Below are 12580 nucleotides of genomic sequence, written 5' to 3'. Positions count from 1 at the left end.
CGTCACTCACACTTTTCTACATTTAGCAAGGTATTAAACATGGTAAAAATTGACCAATATGATTTTCCCCAAACACCACTAGCGTGATTTTATTTTAAAATGAATTGACCCTCAGAGTGCTGCTTTCTCATAATTTTATTTCATTTTTTATTTTTTTTCAATACAGGCAACATCAGCAATGGACCTCTTTGGACATTTCTCTCATACAAAGTTGTTTTCCCCCTCTTTCTCTTCAGCAGTGTTGGATCTTAGGAAATAAGGGAACTACAAATCAGACAGAGCAAATAACAGAGACAGGGACGTGGAAGAAGGCTGGATGGAGGCCAGCATTTGATTGTCTCACAGCGGTTTGTCCCCGAGATAATGTTACTTCATGGAATCTCAGTTTTGGCTGGGAAAAGACAGCAGAGAATTTCAAAAAATATACATGGCAATAAAATAAAATTACTGAATTGATGACTTACAAGAATTGTGAGGTCAAGCGAAGGGATTTCCAAAGGAATCTCCAAAAGCACCCGTGGAGTTCTGAGCAATAGGAGCAGTCTGCAGTTTAAAAAAAAGAAAGAAAAAACAATGATTATGAAGAAAAAGTTTGTGCTATAAAAACGGGCCTAGGGATTCATTCTACATTGCAGATTTTATTTTATTGTAGGGGTGGTCTGGAATGTAATTCCAATTTCATATGGAAGCCTAACAATATTGCAGTCAAGAACCAAGTATCTTGACTAAAGTTGCAAACAAAGAGCCTTTATGAATATTAATGAAGAATTTAAAGAAAACATGAAAAGCATGATTGTGGCCAAATTTGGATACCAAGTCGATGACAGTTTGTTGTTGAGCAATTGGCATCTATATTTAGGCCCAGAAGTATTTGGACAACAAGGAAATCTGTACCATTGGGACAGATGGGGCCCCAAATGGAGTCGTGTTGGGAGCTCCAAACGCCTCATCAAACTTGTCTAGACCGAGGCCTTGTCCGGGTGCAGAGCTGTTTGGGGAGAAGGCGTCATCGAGGAGGCCCGGGGCGTTAACACTCGGAGGTGGTGCGTCTGTACGGGAGAAAAGACCATGTAAGGATGGAGAATGTTGAAAGTGTTGGTGTGCGGCGCCTACTTACTGTTGACTGCTGTTGACATTTGATTGATGTCAAAGTCATCGTAGTCTGCGGTCTCTTGAGCCACGCCCACTTTATTGGAAAAGTACTGGTTGAAAGCCCCCGATTCTGAAGGCGGGTTCGCGGCCTGCTCGCCTTTCCTAGCGGGGATGGCGGGCGGCTTGGCGAGCTGGAAGTCCTTGAACATATCTTTCCCGCTCTTCTTCTCTTTGTCGCCAAGGGGGTCCAAAGCGGTGAAGGCGTTTCTCTCCGCCTTAGGTGGGGCCTCCTTCACAGGTGGCCGGGGAGGTGGGCGGGATGGACCTTGCTGCTCACCCAGGCCGGGAAAGGGGCCAGGCTGGAAGGGGTTGGTGGCGGCCACGTGGCCCCAAACTGCGGCCGGCGGCGCAGGCTGGCCCCAGGCGAGATGCGGCGCGCCGAACTGAGGAGGCATCTGCTGACCCCAGGCGTTGGGGGGTATGGGAAGACCACCAAAGGCGGACGGTTGCGGGTAAGCCGACGCAGGGGCTGCGTACATTGAGGGGGCGACAGTGGAGGTTGCCCACATGCCTGCAGTGGGGACGCTGGTGCTGGCTGGTGGACCTAACTGAAGATCTCCTGGAGATAAAAACATTGCTTTAAAACTGTGCAGAAAACGAGGAACCTTCCGAGTGCGAGGCTAGCCACGTGCTCCACGATTCCGCCCTCTCCTACCCAAAGCTGCAATGGAGGACTGCGCCGAGTTGGCTGGCGTGTTGTTGAACAGGTCGCCGGCAGCGGACGAGCCATCAGGAGCAGCAAACAGTTCCGCTCCGAACAAGTCACTTGCTGCGGACTAATTGGGTAACATAATGAGCCCCGAACAAAACATTAGAGATCTATAAACATCAAATTACATTAAATGTTCTCCGACTCAGGGTGCATCTACAGAGCCTGGACCTACCCGTGCCCTAGTGTGGGTTTAGCCACACTTCAGTGTTTTCATGTTTTACCGCAAAAGCAACCCCTTGGAGATGGCAAAAGTGGTGCAAGATGAGCACCGACCCTGAGAAACTTAAGTCCAAGAAAGGATTCCCCACTAACACACCTTCAAGACTAAGCTCGTGCCAGGGCAGATTTGGACTTGGAGTCAAAACTAGCATCTGTTCTTTGATGTTTCCACTTTTTTAACCGCTTGAGAGTTGGCGAACTGATGCAAGGCCGGTACCAACTCTTTCTAACGGTAGTATCCATTATACATTAATCGCCGTATTCACGAGTTCTTGGGATGCTTTTTCTCCATTATTCACAAAAAATGGTTTTGTGCTCTTTGGCACATTGAGAGGCCACAAGATGGCACCAAAGCCCGGTTTAAATAGGGTTAAGTCTCAAGGAAGTATATCCAGAGTCGCACCAAATTGCCCTCGCTTCTTCGTTGGCCCTCTGTCTCAAATTGTGTATTTTCAACTGTATCCATCCTATTATTTCCTCTGCTGTGAGTGCACCGCGAGCCGACAATTTCAAATACATTGTGACGCTTTCTTACCAGCATGCATTGCCACTTACCGGCGCTCTATCGGTGGAAGCGTGAGCATTAGCAAAAACAAGGAAAGGAGGTTACAGCATTAAAAGACACGGAGGACATGTATGATTGTCTCAAAGGAAGCTTGTGACCACAGGTGCATGCACTCAGACAGACCCCCCCTCAATCCATTTTACATTGGGTATGGAAAGCCTTTTGAGCGTTTATTCAATATCCTTGATATTACAGTTAAGGTCCTAGTATACTTTTTCCTCACTACTAAGGCAATTCAAGGCACAAGTAGTACGCACTAGTAGAACGACTGTCTTACCAATTATGTTTTTTCCCCCGGACCCGTATGACATTTCAGCACAGCGTTTAACCCGTGAAGTCAACTAATTAGTGCGCACAGTTGTCAACCGGTGCAGTTTTCCCCCAAAGTAACATGTACTTGTCCTACTAGTACTGCATGAAAAAGTTGTCCTACTTGTGTGCAAAAATGTCTTCCAGTAATGGAAAATACCGTATTTTTCGGACTATACTGCCACTCCAGTTTGTCAGTTAACGTCCACCTTTTATTGCTGTATTTCCACATACCACCTACATAACCTAGTGCATAGCGCCCTCGCCTGTTGAACTCCTTCACCTGCAGTCACATCCTGTTCATGGCAATTGTGTTGTATGGTATTGTAATTCCGGTTAGAGCGCCCCTAGCGGTGGAAGAAAAATCCACAGAATAGCCGGACCGTTATATAAGCCGCATGGTTCAAAACCTAGAAAAAAAAGTCGCGGCTTATAGTGCGGGAAATACGGTACATTACAAGTAAGACAGTCATTCTACTAGTGTGCTGAATTGTCTTATAAGTGAGGACAAAGAGCATTCTAGTATTGGATATCAAGGTTATGGAATGAATGCTGAAAGGGCTTTCCATACGTTAGGATTCCCCTGGAGACCCAGTGCGACCAGCCAAGACCTGCATGCAGCCACCTTCAGGCATCACACATGCAGCGAACGCCGTCAAGCGACAAGGTCACCTTGTGACTCCTTCGACCTCGTCCGGCCTTCGAGCTCTGTGGAGGCGGGTTTAGAACCACAGAGTCCTTGCTCGCAATCTCTGCGGCTTGGTGGCTGGCCCCGTTCGAGTCAAAAAAGGGGTTTTGGGTGGACAGACCCGATCCGGGCTCGCTGCCATCCATCATGCCGCCGTGTGTTATTTTGCCCCCGAGTGGCCACTGGCCGTTACTGAGAGCGAGGATCATGTTCTTACTGGTTAAGCCCAGCATCTGCCGACTGAGATGCTCGGTGTTTCCGCTCAAAGGGTCGCTAACAGCAGTCCTAGCAGAGACGATCGGGCCGTTGTGAGGGAGGGGCGTTTCGGACAGCGGATCGTCTCTGAAAGGGTCGCTGTCCGGAGTTGGAAAGTAGCCGAACGGCAAGCAGAAGGGATTCTCTGTCTGGGGCGGCGCCCTGTGGTCGGCGGCACAGGAAGTTAAAAGCTTTCCCTTTATGCAATTCTGATTGCTGTCGACTTCAGCAGAAAAGTCCAGCAAGAGAATATCATTAGAGTCCTGGTTCACATGAGAGGGAGATGGCAGAGATCAGATCAACACAGGGGTCAATAACACATGACAAATAAATCACAAAAGAGAAACGTTTAAAGCTGCGACATGCAATGAAGACAAATATGCTGACTAAATGTATTATGCTCTAATTTTAATCTATGGTCATTAATGTAATTCAAAAAAATCTTAGGAAACAAAACATTCTATTTAATGTCAAAATATGTTTTCATAAATGTATACAGTACTATGTATTTTAGACTTCAAATGTATTTACTCCGAATGAGTACAAGGTCCACTGTGAAAAGAATACAAATACACTAAGATTGAAGTCATAATATTTGAATAGTAAAGTTGTATATTTGACAAAAAGTATTTGAGATGAGTCGTATCTTTCTATTTTATAATAGAAATTCATTTTATTATTTCTAATATTAAAAGAATAGTCATATATTTTAAAGAAATTAAATACCTTCTTAAAAATGTACAACTTTTCAGACAAAAAAATGTAAATGCAACTTTATTCTCATAATATGCATCTAATGTCGAAAAAAAAAAATTCCCTCAACAATTATATAACTTCCCTGCAAAATATACAATTCCTTATCCTCGTAACATTATGACTTTAGTCTCAGTGTAGTCCTATTTTTCTCCCCCCACATTGACTCTCATGAGACTGAAGATGTACCTAATGAAGAGGCCAATGTGTGCACACGATCATCGGGAAACTCTTGCTTCTGCTCTTTGTCTTTATATTCTCTTCTCCTCATGTAGCAGCTTTAAATGTTAAATGATTTCACATGAAGATCAACTCAATTTTAAAAAGGACAAATTCTACCGTTTTTTTTTTTCCCATCACAATTTGATGACCAACAAAAGACAAAATGTCCTTTTTAGAATTGAGTTTACACAAAGATCATTTTGTAACATACTGTGGTGAGTATTATTATGATTGGTAATGAGTGGCTTGTGGGCTTTTTCTCCAAAGATAGTGCAATGGCGACCGAGGTAAAAGGGACGTCATACACTTACGTTCGGAGCCTGGATGTCCGGAGGGGTCGACATGTCCCCAAACAGGTCCAATTGCTCCACCGGCTGTTAGTGACAAGCATAACAAAACATCACTACAGGCTCAATTATCACATGAATGAATTGATGCTACACTGTCTGTAGAGTAAAGTGAATACAAACGTCAGCAGGAATAATCAGCAGCATTGTATAAAGTCTATAGTCCATTTATTGATGCAAACAGCAATTACGAATGATATAAAGCACATGAATAATTTAATCCAGTTAATTGCACAGTAAACCATTTGGATTATAATTAGAGCACAGTTGACTTACTTGAGTGTTTTTTACCGGTGCAGCATTACTTCCATTCTAAAAACAAACATTATCAATTATAAATAGAAGTGAAATAAAGAGTCCCGTTCTATTTAAAATGCTTCCATTTGCTCACCTCAATGACTGCAGTGCCATTTTCTCCCTGTAAATGAACACAATAGCAAGTAATGGCCCCATTTCAACAACATACCGCGTAGAAAGTACAGATATCCGTTTTCAAATGTAGGGAGTAAAAAGTAAAAAGTAAAGTAAAAGGTCATCAGACAAATAGTCGTATTCTAATAGGAAAACACTATAATATTGTACTTCATAAAAACAGAGTAATAACATCATAGAACATAATTATTATTAAACCGTTTATACATCATGATTCAATTTAATTAAAAACTTAATTTATTGTACTGCTCCTTTTAGTGTGCCCGCCTTGGCCCACAAGGGGCAGTGTCATAGTCATGCAGACAAACTAACAATAGGTGCACAACTACTGTGGCTCGGTAGGCTTTAATAAGTAGTTCCGTTATACGTTAGCATTAAGATAGCAAGGCATTCTTAAGGCAAAGTTGATTGGTTGCTTTATATTGAGTTCACTGCCACCACACGGAGGGCTTTTATTGATTGAGCTCAGTAGTCAAAGCAAAAATATATATATATTTTTTAAAATATGTATTTATTTATTTATATATAATGGTCAAATGATGATTTGTTCAGCATTACTTACTACCACAGGGTTTTGGGTAAGTCACTGAATGAGCACAAGGAGGCAGTGTAGCGTTTCGTACCTTCTGGGAGGCCTCAGCCTCTTTCTTCCTCATGTTGAAGATGACTTGGAAGAGGTCCTTCAGGTCCAAGACCAGCGGCTCTGCCTGCCCCGTGACAAAGGAAACGGCGTGTCAGGAACGGGCATGAGGCGGCGGGCAAACATTAGCAGGCGCTCGGGAACCTGTTGTGCCGTCTTGATGGCGAAGAACTGATGCTGGCCCTCAGCCCCGCACACGTAGCCGAAGGCCCGATTGTCCGTCACGTCTCTGGCGATGAAGGAAATCTTGTTCACCATGTGCTCGTGCTCAATCACCTGAAGCAGGAAAACATGCACGTTAGCGGAATAGATTTGAGAAACCGAATAAAAACACCATGCAGGAGTGAAGAGCGGCAATTAAAAAATTGAATTAAACAACTAACAGCAATAGTAATTATCAACAGTGGAATGACAACTATACACAAAGGTACTATACATATACTGAATGGAATTTGAACAGCAGTAGTAATAATCATCAACAATGTGATTTAAAAAAAACAAGATAATAGAATAAAGCTATTTTTCAAATTCGATTTTACAGGGGCAAACTGTACTGCACAACACATGAATGATAAATGCTACATACACAAAGTGAAGGTAAAGAGCAACAAGAATAGTCAGCAGCATTGTGTGTAGCAAAAAAAAAAAAAAAACACCATACCTGTCAAATACTCAAAAATCAAATAAGGATGGAGAAACAAGTTGACAAATACTGTATAACTAGGCACTATTCATAAATACAAGAATATGAACATCAGCAAGTATAGTCCGCAACAACTTGTCAAATACTCAAAAATGTAATCACTAGTATGACACAATATCAAATATCAGCAGTGGGGTGACAAATGTACATGCATAAATAGGCCCTATATACAGATGCGAATGTGAACAGCAGCGTTGAGTGTAGCAAAATAATGAAACAAATATTTGAGAATGAAATAACTGCTAGAAATACTATCAATAGAGGAGTGACAATGCTATAAATACAGAAGATAAAGCAAACAGCAGCAATAAAAAAAACAAATAGGACCTACTCCTGATTTCTCATCAATGATTTTGATGCCAGACATGGATATATTGACCCAAATCCGCTGTTTGTGTTTCCCTTGTGAGCGAGCAGCTACTGCCATTCCCTGGAAGGAAACACATCACACAATCAAGACTTCTAGAAAAATACACAAAAGGTTTGAAATAATGGGATTTTAGGTCAAACTTCAGGTTGAAACTAAAATGCACTAGAACCTAGTGGTGAACTTAATTTGACCTCCTTCTTAAACTTCTGAATGCACATGTCCGACTCTTTAATGTTTTAGTGCTTTTTGCATATCCTTAGTGGTCCGTCGAGCTTAGAGCCTTTATTAGCAGGTGCAACAGAGACTAGAAGACTCACAGAAAGGCATACAAGTTGACTTCCCGGGAGATTTATTAGTCTATTCATGGATCAAACACCTGTTGTGAATATTGAAGTTCAGCTCCTTGTTAAATAACAGCATGTTGTATAAAAAAACAAAAAACGAGCACTGACATATCAACATCGGGAAGTGGTGCTAGTCGTAGTCACCTTTAGCTTCATCATGGAGTCCTGGCACATCTTGTCTCCTCGGGCTTCGGGCACATCGTCGATTCCGATCAGTTTGGCTTTGTACCTCACGCCGTCCCCTTGAAACCTGGCCAGCAGGTATTCGTCCGTTTTGTCCGGCACTTGAATGAGAAAATTCTAATCACATTTTGGTCTTTGCTTCATGTGACATGTTTGCCCTGCCATCTGTTGCTAGGCAGAATTTGTGGCTTCAAGGAAACAGGAAGATGCAACGGAAGGAAATTACTCAGTTAATGTAATCGTTTTTTAATGGGGTTTTTGTAAACAGGCAAGCCTGAAATTAGGACTTGCACCTTCAGTGTAATACCACAAAATTCCAGGAAGCATTGAGATCCACTGGTAGAGATCCAACATAATAGAGAGCTGGAAGAAGAGTAGGAGAAAATACATACTGTACGTGTGAGTATTGTTGTATACTATGTCCGTATGCTTTGATGCTCCGTAACGTCCATGCTAATTTCAATCAGCCTCTCTATTGTGTTTCGCATTATACGTTAGCATTAAGCTAGCAATCTTTCGCTGGACAAAATGATATGGTTTGGTTGAACATTTTAGTGTTTGAATACACAGTGTTGAATTCTCTTTTGCTTTTTAAGTAAACTTCAATTGGAGTGAATAAACACCTTGAAGCAAACACGCATCTTATTTTCAGAAGCCTTCATTCTGACCCCCGGAGATCCAGAAGCCCCAGTTTGAGAACCAATGCCTTACACATAAGTTAAGGCTAGTATAAAAGGGCACCAATGACTTCCTAGTGTAGTTTTTTTTTTAGAAGTGTACTTGATCATCTCACCTTTCTTCTTGTCTTTCCTGAACGGGACTCTGGATGCTGCGGTCGCAGGCGAGGCAGGAGGGGAGTTTGAGCCCGAGGCCGCGGGTGGCGACGCTGTAGTCGGGTTGGCGGCGGCGACCGGCATGTTGGCTTCCACCATGGTAGACATAATGCGGGGGGTTGGGGGGAGTCTCACTGAAGCACGGAACGTCGGTCGGTGGGTCTGGCGGAAGGCAGCTCAGCGGGCGGGAGTGCTCTTAGCATCCACGCATGCTTCACGAGGTTATCTGCAACGATTAAGTGAATAATTCCATTACAAAAATGTGTCAAGCAAAACCTCTGCCTCAAAGCTTCGCTGGGATCATTTTTTCCTCAAGGACTAATGTTCAGTCCGACGCACCACTCCATGTTGGAGTAAGTTGCGAACCAGGGAAAGCGTCAGTAAAAAAAAGAATATTCAACGACAGACGCAGCCAGCGTTGCACTTTCAATCGTTTTAATGAACAGATGCTAAGAAAAAAAAAACACACATAATTAGCACAATCTTACACAAACTGCCAATGGCCACAATTCACATCGACTCGACAGCCTGCCAACTCTACTCATTTGCTTACACCCACGTCACTCACCAAGCTAGGCCTTTAAAAGCCATACACACTCAAAGTCATTTAAATTACACTCGAACGTAGCGATGCCAACCATAGGAAAAAAAAAAAAAAAAAAAAAAAGAATACCTGCACCTCCCATGCATGTGTTCAACAATGTAAAATTAATATTTATGAAATCAGTTGATTAATCGATGGACTAACTGACAAAATACTCAATTAAAAAATATTTAATAGTTGCAGCCTTACAGAGAAGTCGTGAAAGACTCATTCTAAGTTTATTTACAACTCGGCTGCTGAACAGACTATTTTGACAACCCGGCAGTAAACATTTACAACCTTAACAGGAGCACAGACATGTGATCCATAAAAGCATCTTGACCTCAAAAAGGTGACAAAACACACTGAATAAGACCAGATGACTGCTTTTACACAGCAACCCAAAAAATTCTCATTGCTTTTTTTTTTTTTTTTTTTTACTTCCTCCTCTCAACAATAAATCAAACAACATCTTCAACAAGTGAGTTATAGCAGGAGAGCCACAAATGCAAGTTCGTAGACCATGGCCAGAAATCTTCTGAGTTTGTGTCAGTCGCCTTTGCACCCCATCAAGTTAGCAATTGCCAAGCAATAAAAGGTACTTCTGGGGTTTGTTAGCTTAAGCTTTTAAATAGCCACTCAGCAGGGCAAAAACACAGATGCCGGGAAGACTCTCCGTAAATTCCGCAAACAATCCGGGCTAAAATTAGCTCCTACCTAAAATATAAAGCTCTTAAACAGTGAAGATATATGACTTCAACATACTGTGCTTCCTTGAAAGCAATACTTTCCTATTTGTCACGGCTTTGGAGTCATCTTGTTGCATTTATGGCGTTACAGAAAGAGTACTTAAAAAATAACGTTAATAGCAAACCGCATATAGGTGGGGGATTACTGTTCCAGCTTTTAGGTTAGGTGCTACTTTCCCCATTAAATTTCAAAGTGTTAACCATTTTCTTCATGAGTGCCTTGCAAACTAATCATATACACCTTCCGTCTTTACTGTTGAAGGCGACATTCAAACTAAGTCAACATTACAATTAAAATACCCAAAATATAAATCAGTAGTTGCTTTGTATATTTCAGGGAGAGGTGTCAAAATTAATCAACAATTATTTTAATAATACAGTAATTGTTTAGAGCCTTTGTCATCTAAAAATTGTCTCTCACCAATAAATATTGTCAGACTGTGTTTTGTCCTCCAAATCAAATGAGTGAGCACGCATCTCCACTGACAGTTAAGACAATCAACACCAAACCACAACACCACACACACTCCCGACATGCAACGTACCAATCAGCGTCATTCCGGAGCGCAATGCTAACGTCTAGCAAAGCTGCGAGCAACGCAGGACCGAGCAAAGGTTAGACGCGGGCAAAGGTCGAGCAATTAGGCCAGGTTAATCTTACGCCGACAGTGTAAAAGATCTTGTGATGCTCAGCAAAGCATCTGCTGATGAAACTCCAGAGTCATGCCAACGGATAGTAAAATCAAACTCACAGGAGATAACGCCGGAATAGTCGAAAGTTTATAGGATATTTGCAACTTTCCTTTCTTGAGAAGCATGCAAGCACCTGGAATGATTAGCGCTTATGTGACAATGACCCATGGAAGAACATTGCGATATTGGCACCTACTAATGGCATTAATAATTTCTGTTAGCCTTTCTATAGCGTTTCACTTTATGTTAGCATTAAACAAGCGACCCTTTGTTAGAAATTATATGTTTTAGTTGAACATTTTGGTGTTAAAATATATGTTCAATTTTATACATGCGGCAGCTTTACTCAAAGTGATGTTATACAAGGGAGTGAGAACAGGCGCTGAGAAATAATTGAAAAAAATAGCATGTTATGAGAAATTCAAATGTGTTTAAAGTATTTGCATTTCTACATTGGACATGTAGAAAGAAAAGTGCTTTTTTTTAACCTATTTTTTTTATCAAATTAATGCATATTAAATGTTTCCCATGGCATTTTGTAGTAGACTTTAAAGGGGGCTTGTTGGAGACATTTCCCCGGACTGAAAAAGTTTTACAAACCCTTCTCTGCATTAGTGTAGATTGGACACTTGGCTGGACACTTTTTTGGAAAGTGTTTTCCTGACATTTTTTTCAAACTCAAACATATGACCTCGTCGGCATAAAAAGTCAGCTGTTCGTCGCCAATTACAGTTAAAGAATAACACTTCACAAGGCGCTACCTAAAACGTCAGCAAAATACGTAGGCAGCAGCAGCGGGGCCTCGAAGGAGGGAGGGGAGAAATGTCACAATCCCAGGGGCCGTCAGGAAGCGTAAAGCGGTGCACATCTGGAGGAAATCAGCCAGTGAGTCAGCGTGCTAGTGAATGAGATGTGGTGAAACATAGCCAGAGCACAAACACACGAACACGAACGCAGGCCATGCATGCCAACATGGGCCTCTCGTGGACAATGAGGAGAAGGAGGAGGAGAAGAAGCTGCTGCTGCTTCTGCGTGGAAGTTAAAAGTCATTTTTAGACTCCTTGCCTGGACACTAAGCAAACAGCCCCCCGCCACCCCCGTGATTTATAGACTCCTGTGGAGCAAAAAGCCCACAAAGTCAGGAGAAATAAGTTCCACTGAAGCGCATAAAATGTTGAGGACAAGACAAACAACAGCTTGGGTACGTCAAACATTCATGGATGAAAAGTTGGGAAACATTCACACACACGCGTGCAAAAAAGAAAAAGTGGAAAAATGGCCGTGTACACACCGTGTTTTTCCCGGGAGGAGCACCGCTGCAGGAATGAAGGTCGGTGTGAGGCTGCCGGTTAGATGTTTTTCTCCGTGAAAGTGAAGCACAGGAGCGCCTCGCACTCTCGCTGTGCCGCAAACTTGTCACACTTTGAAGGCTTTCCTGCCTGCTTGCCTGCAAGCTAACGACGCTTCTGGGGGAAGTGGGCGGTCCCTGCCTGCGGCAACAGCGCGTAGAACTCCCTAATAATAAGTTGGAAGCGAAGGCACATTTCTATTTGTTCTTTAAAAAATGAATCCCCTCATACGTGTGTGTCACTGTGAGAAATTGAGGATTTTTCAGTGCGTGTTTTTTTTTTAAGTGTGCGTGGGGTTTTTTGTGCATTAAAGGCAATAGCGTCCTCTGTTGCCAATAGCGGCCACTGCAGGAAGAAGTGAAGGGTACTGTTACTTGAGCACAATATCAATCTATCTATCAATTTTTATTAATAGACAGAACTTTTCTTATAAATAAATGCAGCTCAAAGTCTGACATGACTCATGTAAAGGTAAAAAC

At 42.3% G+C, this 12580-nt stretch overlaps 1 protein-coding gene across 2 annotated transcripts; it reads right to left on the bottom strand.

Annotated features, from left to right (window-relative positions):
• Positions 1-117: 117 nt before the first annotated feature.
• dab2 (DAB adaptor protein 2) lies at positions 118-12318 on the bottom strand. 2 transcript variants are annotated; one of them, XM_086053927.1, is made up of 15 exons: positions 12044-12318; positions 8688-8953; positions 7856-7995; positions 7329-7427; positions 6439-6570; positions 6278-6361; positions 5614-5640; positions 5499-5534; positions 5187-5249; positions 3630-4163; positions 1808-1928; positions 1118-1711; positions 895-1049; positions 465-543; positions 118-391 (listed from the first exon to the last, which is right to left on the bottom strand). In XM_086053927.1, the coding sequence occupies exons 2-14, from the start codon at positions 8833-8835 to the stop codon at positions 478-480; spliced, it is 2199 nt and encodes a 732-aa protein (XP_085910053.1). In that variant the 5' UTR covers positions 8836-8953; positions 12044-12318; the 3' UTR covers positions 118-391; positions 465-477. The 2 variants fall into 2 exon arrangements, with proteins under 2 accessions (XP_085910053.1, XP_085910054.1); XM_086053928.1 differs by lacking the exons at positions 3630-4163; positions 12044-12318 and having other exon boundaries at positions 8688-8869.
• Between the last annotated feature and the right edge of the window lie 262 nt (positions 12319-12580).

This window comes from Filicampus tigris, chromosome 15 (assembly GCF_054856515.1).
Source record: "Filicampus tigris isolate MCC_2025a chromosome 15, RoL_Ftig_1.0, whole genome shotgun sequence".
Classification (NCBI taxonomy): Eukaryota; Metazoa; Chordata; class Actinopteri; order Syngnathiformes; family Syngnathidae; genus Filicampus; species Filicampus tigris.
This window is presented reverse-complemented; position numbering and strand designations above follow the sequence as displayed.